Source organism: Bos grunniens, chromosome 20 (genome assembly GCF_055505025.1).
Source record: "Bos grunniens cultivar Pamir isolate PY7600 chromosome 20, Bosgru_T2T1.0, whole genome shotgun sequence".
Taxonomy (NCBI): domain Eukaryota; kingdom Metazoa; phylum Chordata; class Mammalia; order Artiodactyla; family Bovidae; genus Bos; species Bos grunniens.
The window spans coordinates 59,048,812-59,072,888 of NC_141184.1; the positions used below are offsets into that span (position 1 = coordinate 59,048,812).

The 24,077-nt window shown below is 42.7% G+C and overlaps 1 protein-coding gene across 10 annotated transcripts in view; it reads left to right on the forward strand.

Moving 5' to 3' along the window:
* Positions 1–24,077, forward strand: part of MAST4 (microtubule associated serine/threonine kinase family member 4) — a 616,403-nt gene that overhangs the window by 175,345 nt on the left and 416,981 nt on the right. For all 10 annotated transcript variants that reach the window (XM_086362007.1, XM_086362008.1, XM_086362009.1 and 7 more), the window contains one exon: positions 1,863–2,016. In XM_086362007.1, the coding sequence (XP_086218133.1) occupies positions 1,863–2,016 (154 nt within the window). The remainder of the gene's footprint in view (positions 1–1,862; positions 2,017–24,077) is intronic.

Below are 24,077 nucleotides of genomic sequence, written 5' to 3' on the forward strand. Positions count from 1 at the left end.
TGATGCTTTTGAACTGTGGTGTTGGAGAAGACTCTTGAGAGTCTCTTGGACTGCAAGGAGATCCAACCAGTCCATTCTGAAGGAGATCAGCCCTGGGATTTGTTTGGAAGGAATGATGCTAAAGCTGAAACTCCAATACTTTGGCTACCTGATGCGAAGAGTTGACTCATTGGAAAAGACTGTGATGCTGGGAGGGATTGGGGGCAGGAGGAGAAGGGGACGACAGAGGATGAGATGGCTGGATGGCATCACTGACTCGATGGATGTGAGTCTGGGCAAACTCTGGGAGTTGGTGATGGACAGGGAGGCCTGGCGTGCTGAGATTCATGGGGTCGCAAAGAGCTGGACACAGCTGAGCGACTGAACTGAAATGAACTGAACTGAACCATTATCTTCATTACCTTCACCATAGTTTGGCCTCAGGTCAAACAACAGGGAGGAAACACAGCCCTGCCCATCAACAGAAAATTGGATTAAATATTGACTGAGCACGGCCCCGCCCATCAGAACAAGGCCCAGTTTTCCCCTCAGCCAGTCTCTCCCATCAGGAAGCTTCCAAAAGCCTTGTATCCTTCCCCATCTTCATGAAGAGGCCCTTAGAATGCCTGGCTTTGAGCAATGCTCCCCAACTCTTATTTGTTTTTAAATTTCTGTGAAGTTGATTCCTTTCTGTGGTGGTTGGGGTATCTGCGAATATTTTTTGTAATTCATGTTCCTTCTTAATAACTTGCTGAGAATATGGGACTCAGGAATATTTAGTGCTCAGGAATATTTTTGTCATTAATAACTATCCAGACACATATACATGCCTGTGTACTTACTTGGAGGAAACCATTTAAAAACACAGGGCACTCACTATTCAAGTGTGAAAGGTTTCCTTGTGAAAGCAGGACAGATCTTGAAATAAGTTTCATGACACAAGGGATTCTTTTGTAGAAAGCTGTCTTTTGAAGTGCCTTTGGTTTCTCTGACTCTTGTGACAGATTTTCTTTTAAGAAGCTATAAAGTGATCTAGGGATGTATTGATTTCCACTAAGGGCTGTGGTGCTTAGAAATTTCCCTTCCTTACATATATTTCTGAGCACCAAAAGCTTGTGAATTTTTTTTTTTTTTTGTGAACAACCGGAGAAGTGATCTATGGATTATCCCTAGAATTGATAGAGCAATATTCTTCATTTTTTATGGGGGATCATGGCCCATGTTTTTGTTGTTCAATCACTAAGCCATGTCCAGCTCTTTGCGACTCCCTGGACTGCAGCATGCCAGACTTCCCTGTCCTTCACTATCTCTTAGAGTTTGCTCAAACTCATGTCCATTGAGTCAGTGATGCCATCCAACCATTTCTTCCTCTATTGTCCTCTTCTCCTCCTGCCTTCAGTCTTTTCCAGCATCAGGGTCTCTTTCTATGAGTCAGTTCTTCGCATCAGGTGGCCAAAGTACTGGAGCATCAGCATCAGTCCTTGGTACATGGAAGTACATATTTTACATAATGACTCTGGATACCCACACACCCATGTATAATGTATGCATTTCATGTAACAATTCTTTTCCTTTCTTCCTTGGACTCTGATAATTTTTGTTCTGTTGCACTAAAAAATACTAGTCACGAACTACTAACTTGATTTCATAACCCACTAATATACCATGGCCCGCAGCTTGATAAACACTATGATGGAGATTGTGCAGCCAGCCAGATACTCTTTCAGAGGGAAGACTCAACAGTGGAGCCCCGGAGTCTCTAAACCAGGGTTGGGAGAGAAGGATTTAGAGAAGGAAAAGAAGGAAGTGTGCCTATGGTGGGGGTCTTTCATTGAGGTTGAAAGTGTCCCCAGCAAGTGATGCCACTGTCCTTCTCTCTGCAGCTTGATCACATATTATCCCCTCCACCTATGCCATTTCGGAAATGCAGCAACCCAGATGTGGCTTCTGGCCCTGGAAAGTCGCTAAAGTTTAAAAGACAGCTGAGTGAGGATGGAAGACAGCTGCGACGGGGGAGCCTGGGAGGTGCTCTGACTGGTGAGTTGTGTGAGTGGCCTGCTTAACAGATGAAATTGTGTTTAGACAGTACGGGCTTCCCTGGTGGCTCGGATGGTAAAGAATCTGCCTGAAATGTGGGAGACCCAGGTTTGATCCTTGGATCAGGAAGATTCCCTGGAAAAGGGAATGGCAACCCACTCCAGTATTCTTGCCTGGAGAATCCCATGGATAGAGCAGCCTGGCAGAGAGTCGGGCAGGACTGAACGACTAAACGACTTTCTAGTACAGTCAGCCCTCCATATCCATGGGTTCTGAACCCACAGATTCAACCACCTGCAGATGAAATATATATATATATATATATATGTAAAATTCTAGAAAGTTTCCTAAAGCAAAACTTGAGTTTGCTGTCTGCTGACGACTATTTACATTTACATTGTAGCAGGTATTATGAGTAACCTAAATGTGGCTTACATTATCCAGTAGGATGCGCGTGGTTGATAAACAAATACTATGCCATTTTATATAAGGGACTTGAGCATCTGTGGACTTGGGTATCTGTGGGAGCCCTGGAACCAATCCCTGTGGATAGCTAGAGATGAGTGTAGAGGGTCCCAATGACAGCAGAGTTCCATGTGTGAGCATCAACCCCTTGAGGGGGTGCCTGCCCCTCCAAAGATGTGGTAAAATCTAATCCAATTCAGAGAGTAGTTAAATTGATGATTAGATTAGTAAATTTTACTGAAGTGTAATTTACATATAAGATGTATTCATTCTAAGTGCACATGTGGATGGGTTTGCTGCTGCTGCTAAGTCGCTTCAGTCGTGTCCGACTCTGTGCGACCTCATAGACAGCAGCCCACCAGGCTCCTCTGTCCCTGGGATTCTCAAGGCAAGAATACTGGAGTGGGTTGCCATTTCCTTCTCCAATGCATAAAAGTAAAAAGTGAAAGTGAAGTCGCTCAGTCGTGTCCGACTCTTCGCAACCCCATGGACTGCAGCCTACCAGGCTCCTCTGTCCATGGAGTTTCCAGGCAAGAGTACTGGAGTGGGGTGCCATTGCCTTCTCCAGTGGATGGGTTTAGCAAATTTATATACCAAAATATCTTGATTTTGGAACTACAACCAAAATCAAGATATAAAACGTTCCCTGCATCCCTTCCCTGGGCCCAGGCCACTCTATCTCTGCTTTTGTCCATATTAATGGAATCATGTGGTACATGTTTTTTTGTGTCTGTCTGCTTTTGCTCAGTGTGTTTTTAACATTCATCCATGTTGTTAGTGGAAAAAGAAATGGTAACCCTCTCCAGTATTCTTGCTTGGAGAATCCCTTGGACAGAGGAGCCTGGTGGGCGATAGTCCATAGGGTTGCAAAGAGTCAGACATGACTGAAGTGACTGAGGATGCTCTCACGCCATGTTATTAGTTGTATCAGTACATATGTTGAATTTTATAAGAAACTGCCAAACTGTTTCCAAAATGATTTATTTTTACTTTCCCACCACCACCAACTGAGCTAATTACTCTGCATTCTTAACCACCTGTGGTATTGCTAGGCTTTTTAATTTTAGCCATTTTAGTTGGAAAGTAGTTCTATCGCATTCTGGTTTTAATTTGTATTTTCTTGATGACTAAGTGATGTCAAACATCTTTTCATGTGCTGATTGGACATTCGTATTTTTCCTTTGGAGAAGTGCCTGTTCAGACCTTTCACCCATATTTTCTTTTCCCCGTTTTGGTGTTGTTAAAATAAATTAATTGAAAAGCTAAAATCCCTAAATCTATAAATGACTTTTGTTGACTTGAAAGATAAATTAAAATTTTTTAAATTAAAATAACTTAAAGTATGTTGTTAAAAAATAACTTGCCACATAAATGTTCATGTTATTAAACTTAATTTTAAATCACTGAAGGTTAGATTTCTATTCATTCTGAGTGCTTTTTCCTCTAAATATAAATATTTTGGGGGAAACTTTGTTTTTGAAACCCTGACACAAAGTTTTCTCTACGAGTGACAGTCTTACCTGCCAGTTCATAAATGACCTCAAAAATAAATTGAGTTGTTTTTTGGAACATTATGAATTTTCAGTTTTGGAGATGAAATTTCTGGGAACAAAAATACTTCTATACCATGATCAGTCTAGAACATGTGACTCAGTGTGGGCACACTGCTGGGATCGAGGGTGAAGCTGACCTCAGACCAAGGAAAAAAAATTCAAAACATTGCTGTACTTCACTAACATTAAGAAAATGTTCACACTGGAGTTTTACTGATGTTCTTCTAATGCATATTAGGACATTTTCCTTGGCTTTCATTTGTATAAATGCACATTTTTTTTTTTTTTTGGAGGATATCCTAAAGGTTTAGTATAACTCTTAGTTTTTTAGGGGGGGATATGGAATCTTATGGGCTCAATAAAGGACAGAAATGGTATGGACCTAACAGAAGCAGAAGATATTAAGAAGAGGTGGCAAGAATACACAGAAGAACTGTACAAAAAAGAGCTTCATGACCCAGATAATCACGATGGTGTGGTCACTCACCTAGAGCCAGACATCCTGGAATGTGAAGTCAAGTGGGCCTTAGAAAGCATCACTACGAACAAAGCTAGTGGAGGGGATGGAATTCCACTTGAGCTATTTCAAATCCTGAAAGATGATGCTGTGAAAGTGCTGCACTCAATATGCTAGCAAATTTGGAAAACTCAGCAGTGGCCACAGGACTGGAAAGGTCAGTTTTCATTCCAATCCCAAAGAAAGGCAATGCCAAAGAATGCTCAGCTACCACACAATTGCACTCATCTCACACGCTAGTAAAGTAATGCTCAAAATTCTCCAAGCCAGGCTTCAGCAATACATTAACCATGAACCTCCAGATGTTCAAGTTGGTTTTAGAAAAGGCAGAGGAACCAGAGATCAAATTGCCAACATCTGCTGGATCATGGAAAAAGCAAGAGAGTTCCAGAAAAACATCTATTTCTGCTTTATTGACTATGCCAAAGCCTTTGGCTGTGTGGACCACAATAAACTATGGAAAATTCTGAAAGAGATGGGAATACCAGACCACTTGACCTGCCTCTTGAGAAACCTATATGCAGGTCAGGAAGCAACAGTTAGAACTGGACATGGAACAACAGACTGGTTCCAAATAGGAAAAGGAGTATGTCAAGGCTGTATATTGTCACCCTGCTTATTTAACTTCTATGCAGAGTACATCATGAGAAACGCTGGACTGGAAGAAGCACAAGCTGGAATCAAGATTGCTGGGAGAAATATCAATAACCTCAGATATGCAGATGACACCACCCTTATGGCAGAAAGTGAAGAGGAACTAAAAAGCCTCTTGATGAAGGTGAAAGAGGAGAGTGAAAAAGTTGGCTTAAAGCTCAACATTCAGAAAACTAAGATCATGGCATCCGGTCCCATCACTTCATGGGAAATAGATGGGGAAACAGTGTCAGACTTTACTTTTTTGGGCTCCAGAATCACTGTAGATGGTGACTGCAGCCATGAAATTAAAAGACACTCCTTAGAAGGAAAGTTATGACCAACCTAGATAGCATATTGAAAAGCAGAGACATTACTTTGCCAACAAAGGTCCGTCTAGTCAAGGCTCTGGTTTTTCCAGTGGTCATGTATGGATATGAGAGTTGGACTGTGAAGAAAGCTGAGCGCCAAAGAACTGATGCTTTTGAACTGTGGTGTTGGAGAAGACTCTTGAGAGTCCCTTGGACTGCAAGGAGACCCAACCAGTCCATTCTAAAGGAGATCAGTTGTGGGTGTTCATTGGAAGGACTGAGGCTGAGACTCCAGTACTTTGGCCACCTCACGCGAAGAGCTGACTCATTGGAAAAGACCCTGATGCTGGGAGGGATTGGGGGCAGGAGGAGAAGGGGACGACAGAGGATGAGATGGCTGGATGGCATCACTGACTCGATGGACATGAGTTTGAATGAACTCCGGGAGTTGGTGATGGACAGGGAGGCCTGGCGTGCTGTGATTCATGGGGTCACAAAGAGTCAGACATGACGGAGCAACTGAACTGAACTGATCTGATGGAATCTCAGAACTTAAAAGACTCACCCCTTGCTTACTAATTTCACTTAGGAAATTTACTTTTGTTAAACTACTTTTGACCAAAAGGAGGGAAGGAGTAAGCGTTCTCTCCAATTTTTGCCACAGCAGTTTGCTTAAAACTTTCAAATAATGCAAAAGTATTATGAATATATGACCTGAAACATGAAATTTTGCTTTTGGGCTTCAAAAAAATACTGAACTTCATTCCAGTTTTAAAATAACAAATCTCAACAGCTCCAGCAATTCTAGCCTTATTTATTTTTTGAAGTCGCCCAGTCGTGTCCAACTCTTTGCAGCCCCAAGGACTGTAACCTACCAGCCTCCTCTGCCCATGGGATTTTCCAGGCAAAAGTTCTGGAAAGGATATGGAGTGGGTTGTTATATCCTTCTCCAGAGGATCTTCCTGACCCAGGGATTGAACCCAGGTCTCCCACATTGTAGGCAGACGCTTTACCATCTGAGCTACCAGGGAAGTCTTATCTATGTAATTTAGCTTGGTATAAAATTAGTTTAGGTAATTAAATCTTTGCTAAGATAATTTTCAAAAATGTTTAGTGGGGGAAAAAATGTTTAGTGATCCTTGGGAGAGCTTTAGAAAAAAAAATCTCTTGAACATCAGCCTGTTTTAAAAAGACAGTCACTTGGAAACTATTTCAGAATATGGAGAAAAAACATTCTTAGTTGGTCTTTTAGATAGCTTTGTTGAGGATTTAATGAAATAACATATTCAGAGCACTTAGCCTAGGGATGGTAGCTATTAGCGCTATGTGCATAGTGAACTGAATTTAGAATTTTTGCAGTTGATGGTAGCTTGGGCTTGGGAGCGTCAGTTTGAAACCTTTATCACCTGAGTTTCTACTTTGCGTCAGGTACTGTACTTGTGTCAGGTGGTAGAGCAGAGAGAAGAAAGGTCATCTCTGATCATTAAGAAAAGTGGTTTCCACCAGTTTTCAGTTCAGTTCAGCCGCTCAGTTTTAGGCAACTGTAAATAATCACATATGATCTTCCCTTGGGATAGACCTTGTTGCTAAACGTAAATTAAGTCAAACTGGTGTTGCCATCCCAAGTTTGTGGTATTAGATACTTACACTATCAGTTTCTGTAGCTTAAACACCAGCCACCTTCCCACTGTTTACCTTCATTTTGTTTACCTTATTGTTTACCTTTGTTTTATTCCAAGGTTTGTTTTCTTTTAGGAGTTTTCTCCTGCTTTCTTTGAAGCGAAGACTTTATGAAAGGTTAACTTTCACAAAATCTGATAATCTAGTTTGAAAATTTTGCTGCCCAATTATCCTTTATAAGTTTCACTAAACTCTTAGGTTGTTGAGAAGAAGGTCTGTGGTCTTCCTCATCTATTCATCCCTAATGACAGCTAACATGAAGGATTTACTATGTGGCAGGCACAGTGTTTAGGGAATTACATTTATTGACTTACATCTCTGTGCTCTTATGAGGGAGGCAGTCTTATCTCCACTTTACAGGTGAGAACACTGAGGCACAGACAAGTTGAGTAAATTGCACAAGATCCTGAAAAGGATGATGCCAAGACGTGAACCCAAGTTTTGTGGCTCACAGTCAATGCTTGTAGCCACTACCCTGTGGCTTGGGTACCAGCCTTGCATAGCTGATACCCAATAGGTCTTTAATATGTTCCAGCAGGATTGATTGGAGTAATTTTTTCCAACTAATTGGACAATTTTTGCTCAGTTTATATCTGGAGCTGACTCAATCTGTACAGATCCTGTTTTATTAATTAGAAAATTAAATTAAAGGTAGGCAATTAACACCTATTGAAAGCTTCATAAAATTTGAAGCTTTAAAATTTACGTATTCCTTAATCCAGCCATTCTGTTCCTCAGATTTCATCACAAGGAAATAAGGGAATTTGCCTTAGTTATGTTTAGAGAGCACCCTTAATAAAAATGGCAAACTATCTAAAATCTAGCTATCTGGCAAAAGAATATTGGTGAAACATAATATGGTATACACATAAAGTGGAAAACAGCCATAAGCATTAAATCATGTTGCAAAAAATATATTTTAACATTGAAAAAGACTCAATATATTTTTAATGTGAAATCTCATTATTGATTGGACTCATTATCTTTTCATAGGGCTTACTATAATTGTAATTATATAATTATATTTTTAATGAGAGGGAGGAAAATAATTCCTATCTTCTAAAAAGTTTTCTCAAACTGCAGTTCGATCCATGACTTACTTTTGCCCCTGAGGTTTTCTGTGGCATTAGGTGGTATTCTGGTAGACAACAATAATGCTGCTGCTGCTGCTAAGTCGCTTCAGTCGTGTCCGACTCTGTGCGACCCCATGGACGGCAGCCCACCAGGCTCCCCCCTCCCTGGGATTCTCCAGGCAAGAACACTGGAGTGGGTTGCCATTTCCTCCTCCAGTGCATGAAAGTGAAAAGTGAAAGTGAAGTCGCTCAGTCGTGTCCGACTCCTAGTGACCCCATGGACTGCAGCCTACCGGGCTCCTCCGTCCATGGGATTTTCCAGGCAAGAGTACTGGAGTGGGGTGCCATTGCCTTCTCCGAACAATAATGCTACATAACCACAACATTTCACTGTAAAACAACAGTACATGTTCCTTTCTTTCTCCCATGACTGCAGGTCAGCTGAGTTTTGGGTGATTTAGCCTGGGCTCTGCTGTGATTGCTTCCTGGGGACAGCCTAGGTCAAGATCTGCTCCGCATGTCTCTCCTCTTCCTTGAACCAGCAGCTACCCAAAATACTATATTCTCCTTCTAAAAGATGAGAGCAAGGACATGTATATCCACTTGCACAGGCAGATTTGAAGTCTCTTCTGGCGCCATGTCTGCTAACTTTCTATTGGCCAAAGCAAGTCACACAATCAAGGGCTGCATCAAGGGTCAGAAGCATCCCCTACCCACCATGACACCTTGGCAAAGATGCAGATATGTAACACAGTTGGGGAGAAATAAAGAATTGGCACCAGTAATTCAGTCTGACATAGTTAGCCTTCCTCTCTTTTTAAACACCATCTTTTAGACTATTTACATTTACCTATTTTTCAATTAAGAAAGTATTATGTGTTCATTGTGGACAGTTTAAAAAATACAGAGCAACATAAAGGAAAAAGCTTTAAGGCCATAATGCTACCATGCAGACACCCTTGATTGAGCTTTTGACATTATCTTCCCCAGCTAAAGCTTTGAATGACTTGAGTAGTAGATCAGAAGAAAAAGCAACCAATACCTTTTACGCAGGGCTGGCATTTCAACAACAGACCTAGAGCTTACCATGCCCATCACTGCCTGCATTTTTTTTTTTTTTTTGAGTCTGATGATGTTTTATATCTTCATGGCCCACAGCTTGCTAAATAGGCACCCAGAAGCATCATGTAAACATTGACTGAGCTTTGGAGCCCCCTGATGAGGAAAAAAAGCATTATTCAAATCGTTATACAGATTCTTAAACCAGAGCATGACTAAGTGGTAATGTGCCTGACAGTTCACAGCAAGGAAGCCGTAGAATGAAGGGCAGAACCTCGGAATTTTGACTCCTGGCTTTTTGCTGTGCGGATAATTGCCCTGAATCCTAGTCCTGCATTCCACAGCTGTGATGTCTGTGTATCACAGCCTTAACAGGCAGAAAATGAGGGAAGGCTTCTCTCTCTTATGCAGAGGTGTGTTTTTCAAAACATAACTTGGGTTGTTTGGAATATAAACCAAGAGGAAACTGTGCGTGTGCATCATGTGTGCATTAAGTAAGATGTCAGCTTTGTAGACAGTATAAACGGAAACTCCTAAAACCGTTAGCATCATTGTATTCTATCTGGGGGAGAAACTGAGAGACTTTTCCTGCTTGGACTGTGGAAATCAGTTGAAGGTAACATCTGAAAATTCAAAAAAAAGGCATTTCAGAATGAGTTTTAGTTTAAGAGGAAAGGGAAAAACAAATCATACAATCCCAGAAAACATTCTTTCCTATAAAATGAACTTGAAGGATATTCTCTTCCAAGCGCTGTATAGGGTTTAATGGGTTTCTCATCCTAAAGGCCTCCTTAGCTTAGTGGGCAAGTCTGAGAAATTTTAGATAGAAGCACATTTACATAAAATATAGCTATGTTTATGTAGCCTTCCTGTTGTTGTTTAGTCAGTTGCTAAGTCCAGTCCAACTCTTCATGGCCCCATGGACTGTATCAGACTCCTCTGTCTGTGGGATTTTCCCAGGCAAGAATACTGGAGCAGGTTGCCATTTCCTTCCCCAGGGGATCTTCCTGACCCAGGGATTGAACCCACATCTCCTGCACTGGCAACCAGTTCGTTGCCTCTGAGCCACAGGGAAGCCCAGGTAGCCTTGGTATTCAGGAAGTATTGCGTCTGAACAGTCTCCTATGTGCTCTGAATTTCTTCATCTTTGTAATGCCATCGAAAGAATGCCTATGTACAAATGGTGTATATTAGGATAATACCATGTGCTACAGCAAGCAAACCAAGGGATTTCTGGGGCTTAACACAGTAGTCATATATTTCTAGCTCATATAAGTTTTTTGGGTTATCAGGCAGCTCTCTCCTCTTGATGAGTTCATGCTCAGTTGTTCAGTTGTGTCTGACTCTGTGCAACCCCTATGGACTATAGCCCGCCAGGTTCCTCTGTCCATGGGATTTTCCAGGCAAGGATACTGGAGTGGGTTGCCATTTCCTCCTCCAGGGCATCTTCCTGGCCCAGGGATTGAACCCATGTCTTTTGCATCTCCTGCATTGGCAGGTGGATTCTTTACCACCATGCCACCTGGGAAGCACCTGTTGAGTCAGGGTCGTACATTCCTTCCACCTTCTGCTTTGTCTCTTCTTTTATGGCCTTGAGATACTCTGTTTCTAGCTGGTAGAAGTGGAACAAAAGAGAAGAAAAACCTTTCTGACTTTTTGGAAGTCCCATCCTGGAAGAGACACTGTATTTCCATTCCCATTCATTTAACAAGATCCCCTTGCATAGGCAGAGACAAATTTCAAGGCTAAGAGTTAGTCACTCAGTCGTATCTGGCTCTTTGACTCTTTGTAGCCTGCCAGGCTCCTTGCCCTTGGAATTCTCCAGGTAGGAATACTGGAGCGGGTTGCCATTCCCTCCTCCAGGGGATCTTCCCCACCCAGGGGTTGAACCTGGGTCTCCTGCACTGCAGACAGATTCTTTACGGTCTGAACCACCAGGGAAGCCTGGGCTATTCGAGGCTAGTACTGGAATTAGGGGAGTGCTAGGAACTGTGGACCTTGCTGGAACTGTTGTCTCCAAGGCCAGCTACACAAGAGGCAGGGGAGACTGAGAAATGGATTTTAATAAAGACATTGAGTGTGATTAACTTAGTTTTCAATACATTAGGTCTGACATGCCTATGAGGCACGTTAAATTGGAATGTCTGGAGAGGATTGTGCGGTAACAGAAGCGGAGAGTCATATTTTGATGACGTGTGGATAAAACCTAGAGCGAATGAGCTTAGGAGCAAATGGCAGTGAAGGATGTTGGGGTAGCCGATGTGTTGATGAGCGTGCAGATAGCTCTTTTGAGAAGTCACGCCGTGTAAGTGAGTAGAGAAAACGGGTGTGACCTGGAAGAATATGAGAGGCCAGAGGGGGCCGTCTTGATGTGGGAACCAGCCAAGTAGGTTTGTAAGGTGTTGAGAATGGTTCAGAAGAGATGACAGTTGGAGAGGTGAAGTGCTGTGAAAGCAGCCGGCAGGTATCCAGAGCATGTGTAAAACGGTTGGCCTTTGTAGAGAGAGAGGTGCTTCCTTCATCGTCATAGGAGGAAGGAGGAGAAAATGGACGCAAAAGCAGGTAGTTTAGGTACATCCATACCATGAAATGGGCTTCCCTGATGGTTCAGATGGTAAAAAATCTGACTGCAATACAAGAGACCTGGGTTCGATCCCTGGGTTGGGAAGATTCCCTGGAGGAGGGCATGGCAACCCACTCCAGTATTCTTGCTTGGAGAATTCCACGGACAGAGGAGCCTGGCAGGCTACAGTCCATGGGGTCAAAAAGAATCCTATGCAACTGAGCGAGCGACTAAGCACAGCACACACACCATGAAATACTACACAGCAATAAAAAGGAACAAACTACCAATTGTTTACTGAAAAAAACACACAACCTGAAAGTTGAGAATGATATTTTCTTCAGTGGACTTGCTGAGGACTTAAACCAGCCTCTCAGACTGCTCCAAAGAGGTAACGAAGAAGCCAGGATATTGAGGAGTTTTTGGAAACAACAACAACAAAATCAGGTAGCAGATACATCAAAAGATTGGTGTTAATTCCAGAAAAAAACACATCAAGTTAATGCATTTGGCACTTGTCTGTGTCTGGGAAGATGCAAGATTCTGGGCTCGTTGAAATTATTCTTTTGAAGTGCACCTTAACTGTCTCGGGCCAGTATCCCCCTTCTCCACCCTGAATTCCCTCAGGGAGCACAGGTGGACGGCAGCTGCAGTGGCAGCTGGCTTGATGTCTGTAATCCTTCATTTACTGATATGGAAGGTGACATTCTTCATGCACATGATGCATGTGACAACCTGGGTGAATCTCCAGAGAATCATGCTGAGTTTAAAAAAAAGAGAGAGAAAACAGAAGAAGGAAATGGCAGTCCACTCTAGTATTCTTGCCTGGAAGATACCGTGGACAGAAGAGCCTGGAGGGCTGCAGCCCATGGGATCACATGACAGCACACGCGCATGAGAGGGGTGGAGGAAGAAGGGTTGATAGCAATAAACAGAGGTAGAAGTAAAAAAAAAAAAAAGAGGTTACATTCTGTGTAGTTTCATTTCTATACGATATTCTTGAAATCGCAAAATGTAGACGTAGAGAACCGATTACCAATTAGAGGTTGATGAGACTTGAGCAGGTCATGGGAGGGAAGTAGGTGTGGCTATGAACTGGAAACATGAGGAATTCTGCAGTGGTGAAGAGGTTCTATATCTTGACTGTATCAATGTCATTATCCTGGCTGTGATTGTACACCACAGTTTTGTAAGATGCTACCGTTTTTTAAATTGGGGTGTAGTTGCTTTACATATAGTGTGTTAGTTTCTGCTGTACAAGGAAGTGAATCAGCTATGTGTATACATATATCCCTTCTTGGACCTCCCTCCCAGCCCTTTAGGTCATCACAGAGCATGGAGCTGAGCTCTCTGGGATTTACAGCAACTTCTCACTACTATTTCACGTATGTGCAGGGCAGGCGTAGAGATGTTACTGTTGAGGGACACTGGGTAAAGACTATCTGGGGTCTCTCTGCATTATTTCTTACAACTGCATGTGAACCTACAGTTACTTCAAAATAGCTTTAATTTTAAAATATGTCCTTTCCAGATAAGTGATTTTAATAAATTTTCTTTTCATAAAAAGCAGGTAGTTTAGTTGATTTAGCGGCTTTTCTTCTCAGTGCCTGATGAGAGATCTGGGTGGGTTTGGAGAGGGTTATATGGGAACTGACAAGAGAAGCAAGTCTGAAATGGTCTCAGAGAATAGGAAGGGGAGCTATAAATGAAGTAGGATTTCTTGGAAGCACTGGCAGCCCATATAAGGTCTTCAATCATGAAAGTGAAGTCTGTGTACGTGTTTGAGGGAAAGTTTAAGGCACCAGGGAAATTTGTGAACTGGGAACATAGTCCCACGGAACATAGCAGAGAGGCCTGGGGCATGGTCACCCAGGAGAGCCATGGGGAGGGTGGAGGGAGCCGAGCTGTGTAAGAGTCAGGGAGGGGAGTTTTGCTGCCCAGAGTGGAATTTTCCAGGGGTAGAGCCAAAGCCCATGGGAGCTTGTGTGATAGTGCTCAGTAGACTGAGCAGTGGGTAGGCTGTTTAACTTAACCAGCTTGTGAAGGATGACTGGTACGTTAATATGCTGAAATCTGGCAAGTTTTAAAATGTTTAAAGGGCAAAAGTCTTTACAGTTGTTGTGAATGACGTTCTCATGATGCTCTTGATTTGAGCTCTTGGCCGCTGGCCAACAGGAAAAGGACCCCAGATAATTCATACTTAAGATTATAGTGGCTTAAAAACATCCTGCTTCTATTTGTTTTACTATTTCTCAATACTTACACATTTTCTACTTAAGGTAAGTCACTTCAGTCGTGTCCGACTCTGTGCGACCCCATAGACGGCAGCCCACCAGGCTCCCCTGTCCCTGGGATTCTCCAGGCAAGAACACTGGAGTGGGTTGCCATTTCCTTCTCCAATGCAGGAAAGTGAAAAGTGAAAGTGAAGTTGCTCAGTCATGTCTGACTCTTCTCGACCCCATGGACTGCAGCCTACCAGGCTCCTCCGTCCATGGGATTTTCCAGGCAAGAGTGGAGGGCATATAACTGGGAGCTGGGATTCTCTTCAGTCGCTCTAGTGCTCTGTTTTAGAGCTTGTAACATTGTGTACTTCATCAACAATGGTTTATGAGGCTGCAGAGTATCTCTAACTATTTTTCTGAGTCCCTGAGCAATCAAAAGGCAAATCTATTAGCATCTTCCTTTTGGTGAGGGTGCATGATTCTCAGCCCTTACAAATCACTTGCTGGTAGTTCTATTTCTGGTTTCTTAAGGAACCTCCATTCTGTCCTGTATAGTGGGCTGGGGGTGGGTAGGAGGGAGGGAGGTCTACAAGGGAGAGGATGTATATACATATAGCTGATTACATATAGCTATATACATACAGCTGATTCACTGCGTTGTACAGCAGAAACTAACACAGCATTGTAAAGCAATTACACTCTTTTTAAAAAACAAATAAACCAAAAATCACTTGCTGTCTTCATTGCCCCATGTCAGTTTGTCTGGATATTTTATTTTCTATCTAGGTGTTCTAACTGGAAGATGGTGATTTCGGTGTATGTTGTGTTTGCAGCCTCTCCATATCAGCGTAGGAAGCTCTCCTGAGACTCCCACTTAATGGGGCACACAGCTGTTAGCCCACTCCTTTGGCAGAAGCTGCCTCCCAGTGGCTGGCTGTCAGCGGCCTTCTGCTGCAGCTCATCATCCATGCAGATGGCCTACCCATGAGTCATTGCTCCTAGTGATGGGCATGGGGGGGAAGCATCACATGGCAGGTCCCAAGTCCTGCTTAGGGTCCCCATAGCAATTTATCTCTCTTCCAGTCTCTCTCCCAGTTATCTGTTTCTTTTTCTCCCTATCTCTCCCCATAATTTCTTGTGTTCAAGTGTGATTCTATAAATAATGGACTTTGGTTATTCCTGCTACCTGGGGGTTGCCAAGCTGCCACCTTGTTCAGAGCCAGGCTGCAGAGTCCTATTTGAGGCTCAGTTTTCTCCCTCAGACATTCTGTACCGTTGACAGCATCACAGGAAGTGATGTCAGGCATGAGAGGAGAACCGAAGGAAGAGCCTACGTGAGGACTTGAGGACTCAAATGTGTTGCTTGTGTACTGAGAGTCAGATGAGAGGCTGAGCTATTTGCTTTTATGTGTGCAGAGGACTCCGGAGAGGACTGGCAGCCCTGCTCCATCAGCAAATCCAGCTCTTCAGAAGTCCTTTGTCGAGTTCTGTACCAGATAGAGTTTGAAGGACTTAAAATTAGTCCCAAGTGTTAAGAACAGATTGTTGCCAGAAGATCTGATTTCTCTTAAGTTTCTTGAAGTGCCTTCTGTGAGGCAAAAAGTAGCTTGGGCCTTAAATCATTGTGACATAGAATTCCAAGACTGTTAGCGTAGGAGCATCAGTTGCATACTGAGAGAGCCAAACTGTGATCACCTGCAAAATGTCATTCTGGGCCTTACTGGGTATGTTGGACGGGATCAAAAACAGTGACTGAAATTCTTCAAAGTAACCCCAAAAAAGAGAGCGCCTAGTGGTCATTTGAAGTTTTTGCTGGCATTATTCTAAAGGTTGTATGTGTCCAAATGTATTTATATCAGGAAGTTCTCTATACCAATTAGACTAATGAAGAAAATTAACAGAAACTAACCAAAGATGTATGAACTAGGTTTCCCAAAGCTGTTTATCTCTCTCCCAATTCCTCTCCCCGTTTTCACTCTCTGTCTTCCCCCCTTATTTCTTATAGTCAAGTGTGATTCTGTAAATGAGGGACTTTGGTTATTCCTGATTGAAAAAATGAATTTATTGAATCCATATATCAAAAATTTAAGTTGCTTGTTCTTAAAAATTTTTTTAGAATAGAAAATTGATTTCAGATTTTTTATTGAGGGATTGAATTTTTTGAAGGGGTATAATCATATTCCCTTTTTTCTCCCCAGTTTTTTTTTTTTTCCAGTGCTCCTCTGAGAATCTGTTTAACTGATAGAGTGGACTGAGGCCTGGGCATGGCTGGACATGGTTTTCCTCTCCTTCATGCTCTGTGTACTTGTAGGTTCTGAGAAGCATGCTGATTCCAAGTTTGGAATATATACAGTTGGAATATATATATACACATACACACAACTTGGATATATGTTTTGTATGTATATTGTTTTTAAGAGGTGAAGTGATTAGACCCCTGTGACTCTTCAGCATATATGAGAAAGTCACAGAAGTTGAATGAATTGTGTTAGTTAAGAATATGAAATTATGAATTTAAATAATGGAAAATTAGTATTGATTATTAAATCCCACATACAGCACTCTTTGAATCAGGGGGAGGTAAGGTTGGGAAAGGCAAAGAAATGGCGGGTGCTGCCATTCCCCGCCACACTGGCACCCAGGTGCGAAGCTGACTCTCGCGGTGATGCTTTCTTACACACAATCTAACTTCAGTGCCGCAGCATGAAGGTGCGTGTGGGTGCTGCAATCAGTAAATTCGGCACAGGTAAGTCCTCTGGAAAACACGGACATGGTAATAGGCTATAATACAGTAGTGACTAGGGGAGACACAGATATGAAGGAGAATGGAATGCCTGACTCACACTGAACGGGGTGTAAAGACGGGGAAGCAAGTGACTTGTCTGGCTGAGGAGTGTCTCAACATCTGTGCTGATTTTTCAAGGTGTGATGAGAAGGGCCTGAAATGGGTGTCTGAGGCTTAGATTCTTGTCCCATGTCAACTGCTCAGTAGCTGTGGCTTCATTTCTGGTTCTCAGTCTTCTTTGTAAAATAAGCACATTGAACCAGATACTTTCAAGGTCCCTTGGAGTTTAAGTAGTAAATGCCTTTAACTCACAAGATGAGGAGTAGCGGGAGTCTTTGCAGACACTGGTTTGCTTCATTTTCTCACTTCACACTTATATCCTGGCTCCACTGTTGAGCGGGGAAGCCCGCCTCCTTCCCTGGATGGCAGTTATGTTCTGTCCTCTGAGACCGAGCACACCAGGCCATCCATCTCCTATTTAAAACTCATTTTCATGGGCTAATCAAAGATCAAGAATGTAGACTTATTTTTAACTTCCTGGATGGAAACTGAAAATGAAGCTGACTTTTTGTCATCTCCACAGGAACAAGAGTAGGCAAAGAAATGCAAATGCCACCAACCGGGATGTTTAAAGATTGATAAAAATTAGTGTTTCTGATGTATTAATGACCCTGGTGGTGGTAGCCTGCATTTGTCATTGTCATGTTCTGTTGTCATTCAAGGACTTAATCAATGCATATTGTCAGGGCTAAATTTATTTTCTTGTGTCTGCCTAGCAAGATCATTTCTCTGGTTTTTGACAGTACTGTCTCAGGCCCCTGCATCCCACCAAGGCCTGAAGGGACAGCTGAAAGTAAGCCTCCTTGTTCTTTAACTCCTTGCTGACTTGATCCCTGGGGGGTAAAACTTTTGAAAAGAGAAAACAGTACCATTTAAAAGTCTGTTTCTCTTTTTCTGAATAAGAACACAGGTGGAGTCCTTACCACTGCACCAAATTAGGCTTGAAAAAGAATTTGTTTAAGGTCCCTTAACTCCCAGTTTACAAGTCCCTGTAAAGGAGACTTAGGCGTTCGCATGCACACGTGTACACACAGCATCGCATCCTTAGTTTTTATTTAGTGCTACATGATGTAAGATGCACCTGCAATTTTGCCCTAAAGTACTCTAGACAACATTGAGAATTACGTATGCCATTGCCCTTTTATTAAAACCTCAGAAACAAATTGCTCTAAGCTCAGAACAAGGAAAAGGGGGTTAACTTGGTCTGATAAATTTGAATTATTTCTTTTGCTGAGTAGTGAGAGTTGGGTTTCTTACTGTGCTTCTCTTTCTGTTTTGGTTGCCAGAAATCTCAGTGCAAAGTATTTTTATTGTTTTGTTTTCACTCCATTTTGCTAGCTTTTGTCTGCACAGGTATGTATAAATAATGGAAAAATAATGGTAGGTGATACATGCACAGACCCGGAGCAATGAGACCTCCATCTCCAGTGTACAAAACAGGGAGATGAAGCTCACAATTCTTTGTTACATTCACATTCCATTTCAAACCCCTTCACATCACTTTCACAGCTACACTCTCACTCTATCTTTTCTGTTACCATCTCACATTGTTCTTTTCTTCCAGGATGGATCACTTTTAATTTTCTTTTATTTGTGTACCTATCGTCCCTTTTACTACTTAATAGATGCCTTTTCCTGTACCCTCATAAAAAGCCTCCTGCCAAAAAGCCATTGCCAATCCTAAGTGCTCAGGAAATAGGGTCACCAGATAAAATACATGACATTCAGTTAAATTTTAATTTCAGAGAGACAAGGAATAATATTTTTAGCACAGAGGTGGCCAGTGTAACATTTGGAGTATGCATATTCAGATTTATTTGAATTCCAGTTTATTTAGGCATCCTATATTTTTCTAAAATCTGGTAACTCTATCAGTAACTACAGCAAGGGTCTGTTCTGAGGCTTTTATGAGAGATGTTGTCTCATAGGTACATGCATGGTAGAAGGGGCAAGAGCCTGGGGCCTTACACACAGACATTAGTACTCTATCCTTTCTCATGCCCCACTTCCCTTCCTTTATTTGGAGACAGGTCACTTGGAGACAGGACCAGCTTTGTAGACAACCATAGGTAGATCTGAGGTGTCAGTGTGTGAAAGTCTGTGTGTATATGCTCACTGCCAATCTTTCAGCAGGCACAGCGTTCTCTGTGAACTCAAACAGCAGGAAGTTAAATGCATTTAATGAATGACTGGAAGAAAATGATCAGGCTCTCAGTCTTGAGAGATGACAATTTGGAGGATGATTGGAACAACCAAATGGCTACCTGAGCCCCAGAGCACAGATTTCCTCATAAGCATGACTGAATTCCCTAAAAAGGAATGTTAAATAGCCTAGTGATACTGTTACTTTAAGACATGAAGCACTGACCCTGGAATTCAGGGCTGAATTTGCCTGAAGTTCGTAATGTCACCTGAACTTTCAAAAGTCAGGGGCTAAATAATTGACTAGAAATATAAAGCCTGAATTCCAACCCTACACTACTCATTAATTTCCAAGCAGTGCTTGAAGCATTCATGAGGCTAATCCTGGCTTAAATTTCTTTCTTCTTAAAAACAAGGGCAATGCCATATTTCGCAAGGCACTTAAGTGACTTTGTTAGAATTTAATTCGGGGTGCAGGGCTATAGTTTGGATAACCGGGTTTCCTGAATCCTATCGCTTTTAAACCAGGTAGAATAGACATTCACTTTCCTAGTAGGGGTTACAGAGTCCAGGGGTCCCCAACCTCCAGGATCTAAATCCTGATGATCTGAGGTGGATCTGGTGTGATAATAGTAGAAATGAAGTACACAGCAAATATAATGCACTTGAATCATCTCGAAACCATCTCCCCAACCTCACAGCAGTCTGTGGAAAAGCTGTCTTCCTCGAAACCAGTCCCTGGTGCCAAAAAGGTTGGGGAAGACTGATTAGTCCTTGATTGAGATCGCCCATCCCAGAAACAGGGCATTTTAATAAATTGTGATTTGAAAGTGCTGGCCGAGATCTACTATGCAGTATTTGGGGGGAAATTTTACAGCTGTGTCTTAGATTTTCTGTTTATTCATTAACCATTATCAACAAAGATTTCTTAAGACAAGAATAGTATATTCTTTAGGAAGCATACATAGACATTCAGGAGGAGGAATTTGAATTCTGTTTGGAAGAAAAGCCAACATAAAACTAGACACTGTTCCAAAGAAATATATTTGGAAATCCACTGGTGAGTGAATTAGATTGAATATAAATGTTTCCTTATAAAAATATAGAACTTGTTATGAAATTTGGACGTGTCTGGAAGTTTTTGCTTAGACTGTCATATGGAGTTTATTTTCTCTCTGTGGCTGCCTTTGTTCTTTTTGTTTCTCTTGGAAAGCTCTCGATCCCCAATTCCTCCTTGGCCTCTGTCATAACTGTTTAGATGTAGGGCAGTTGTCAGAATGTTTACCATCTCAGGATGCCAGTGACATTTGGGTGCGTCAATCAAAGCATCCTAGCATGCAAAGGAATGTTACTGAGTAGGATTCGTAATTTCTCCAAAAAGTAAGTTACTGACTACAAACTGTTCTCATGTGTACTCAGGTTCATCAGTTTGCTTTGGAAATAGACAGTATTTTGTGGTGGTGTCAGATCCTTTTGGAGAAGGGTTTTAGAAGAGAATATCAAAGCCAGGAGAAGTGACACGATGTTTTTGTATCGTTTTAATGCTGCTGAGCCTTTTCACTATTGTTATGGTTACAAAACAAACAGCTGAACCATATTTGAATATTTGAGGCAATGTTGTTCAGTCGCGCCCGCTTCTTTGCAACCCCATAGACTGCAGGCTTCCCTGTCCTTCACCGTCTCCTGGAGTTTGCCCAAACTCATGTCCATCGAATTGGTGATGCCATCCTCTATCGTCCCCTTCTCTTCCTGCCTTCAGTCTTTCCCGGCATCAGGGTCTTTTCCTATTTGAGGCAATAGGGATTTAAACAAAGATGGAAAAATCTGAACCTTGGGAGAAATATAAATGAGAGACAGAATGGAGAGTTAATATGCACAGACATAAGTATGTGATTCTGTAAAAAGTTTAGTAGGTTCTGTGTACTAGGTGCAAGTGGGACTACAAAGACAGATGAGATATGTTTCCAGCTGACACTGAGTTTCCAGTGGAGGAAAGCATATTGTGTACAGAAATAAAGGGCATTCTATACACAGGCAGCCCCATAGAAGCAGGTGGCTGATGGGGGAAGGTAAGGCGAGAAGTGCCCCGGTTGTGGATTCAATGCCAATAATACCAAAATGGGTAAAGCATCTTGGAGGGGACCCTAGCCAGCACTGAATACACCGTGTGTGTGCTCAACACCGCACTGGGCACTTGACACGTGTTACCTACAATCATCCCCACCTGAGGGGATGGACAGGGAAGCTCAGAGAGGGAAAGTCATTCATCAAGGGTTTCCAGCGAATAAATGGTGAAACCAGGGTGCAAATCCCTGCCTGACTGGTTTCCAGCTCTGTGCTCTTGAGCTCACTTGGTGAATGAAATAAGAGCCATGTATCCCAAAGGGCCTTGAGCTGGAGAGTTTTTGATCCAGTTTGAGGATGACACTGAGGAGGAGTGCCCTTCGCAGGAAGAGTTGTTTAGCAACGGAAAGTAGAGAGGGTAATAAGCCATTGTTTATTGTGGGCCTTCTGTTTGCCAGATGGTATGACAGGCTCTCAATTTACATTCTGTGTCCTCACAGTCACCCCAAGATGTTGGTCAGTCATGTCCATTTTAAAGAGCATTTATGGCAACTTGAGGCTTAAGAAGTTAACAAGGTCACGCAGCTACTGCGTGGCAGTAGTCAGGCTTTGAATTTTAGATTTTAGCTTTACGGCTGGGGCCAAAGGCTAGTGGATTTGAATTCAGCCATTTCATTTCATGAGTTTAAAAATTGAAAGTACAGTTGACCCTCAAACAATGAAGCGGTTGAGCATGCCTACCCTCTGCGAAGTCAAAAAGCCTCATGCAACTTAAAGCCAACCATCTCTAACTACGGTTCCCTCCAGCCATGGTTCCATATCTGCAGATTGAACCCTTCACAGTTTGGGCAGAACTGCAATGTTGACCACTGAAAAAAATCCACAAGTAAGTGGAACTGTGCCGTTCCAGCCTGTGTTGTTCAAGGGTCAGTTGTCTTTCCGGGATCCAGAGCAGGCAGCCAACATGTTCGAATGGAATGAAATTTTGGAAAGGGTTGGACTAACTGGTTGAGAAGCCAGAGTATGACAGGGGAGGAGGAGATGGCTCTTATGACTTTGATTATTATTTTAAAAAGATGCTGGTCCTCCAGGAGGGTTTAGAAAGGTGTAGAGAATGCAGAGGAGGGTGAGGAAGAAGAAAGACGAAGAGAGCACCGGGAGCTGACAAGTAGTTTAACAGCTGCTCCACATATCCGCAAAATGACTCTGAGAAAAAATGGTTCTATTTATTTGCCGTTTCCTTCCATATATCTTCCCAACAGCATTCATCAATATCTGTCATTTCCCAGGAGGTTTAGACATGTCTAGCAATTCATTCTGCTGAATTATATTTCAATACGAGGATGGAGGGAGGCTAGATTGCAGATGTTCACTCTGACCTGTGCCCGGCGTCACTTAGACACCATCCCCTCGCGGCTCCCGGGTGTCCTCACTCACACCGACACTGCAGGCAACGCTGCTTGATGTCAGATTCGTATTGCCATGTTCTCATTAGGGTAGCTCTATTTAATACTTCCTTTAAAATCAATTTTAAGTTGTCACGTTAGCCTTTGGTCTGTACAGCTAGAGCTTAGAGTCAAACCATTATGTATTTTTTGATAGCAATTTTATATCCAGACGATCACCCCGTGAAAGGTGCAAGGAGTCGCTGGTGAGGGCTGGTTGTCATTGCAGAATGGGAGAATTTGCTGGGTGTTGGTCCATCAAACGGAGAAGGCAATGGCACCCCACTCCAGTACTCTTGCCTGGAAAATCCCATGGATGGAGGAGCCTGGTGGGCTGCAGTCCATGGGGTCACTAAGAGTCGGCACGACTGAGCAGCTTCACTTTCACTTTTCACTTTCATGCATTGGAGAAGGAAATGGCAACCCACTCCAGTGTTCTTCCCTGGAGAATCCCAGGGACTGGGGAGCCTGGTGGGCTGCCGTCTCTGGGGTTGCACAGAGTTGGAAACGACAGAAGCGACTTAGCAGCAGGTCCATCAAAAGGCAGCAGTCAAGTACTAAAAACAATAGGAACACCAAAGCTTACTAAGCTCTGTTTCGTGTATTAACTCACATGATCCAGATAGCTTCCCTTATTAGAATTTGGTAATCTCACTAGATGAGAAGAAATATTTCTTCTTTCAGAACAAGTTAGGGGAAAAGAAAAGGGACCAAATATATTTCTCTTTAAGTGTAGATCTGAATTGTTTCCACTTAAAAATAGACCACGTGTTGGCATTTTTGCCCTTTTGCCATTCAATGGCAAGGGTAACAGGGGATCTCTCTGTGACTGGGGGTGAAAAGACCACTGTATTGTTGAGTCATCTCGACACATTTTCCAAAGTTACTTTTGATTAAAAACTGCAGTCGGCAGTGGCAGTGGCAGCTTGAGTTGCTGCTCCATAGCCTTGTGGTTTGTCCAGGGGCTTGGATTTCCATAGATGTGTGTTGTTCTGGTATTTTTCTGCGGTCCCTAGCTCTCTCAGGGTATGGAATTAGGCTGTAGAGACGCCTTGACATATTTGTCATGGACCCAGTCAGTCTGGGCTTGCTCTATCCGTTTGCATCTCTACTTGCTCTGCTTGCTGCAAGCTTCCTTTTGAAGTGTCCCCCTAACTTTGTCAGGTTTCCCAGGTGGTGCTAGCGGTAAAGAACCTGCCTGCCAATGCAGGAGATGTGGAGGACACAGGTTCTGTCCCTGGGTCAGGAAGATCCCCTGGAGCAGGGCATGGCTCATCTACTCCAGTATTCTTGCCTGGAGAATCCCAGGGACAGAGGAACCTGGCAGGCTACAGTCCATAGCACCACAAAGAGTCAGACATGAGTGAAGCAACTTAGCATACATGCACCTTGTCACCTCATCAGGCCCATGTGGTTAGTAATTCTGCCTTGCATTTCGTGTTTAATACAGAATGCTGCTGATAATATTCTAAGAAGTGAAATTGGGCAT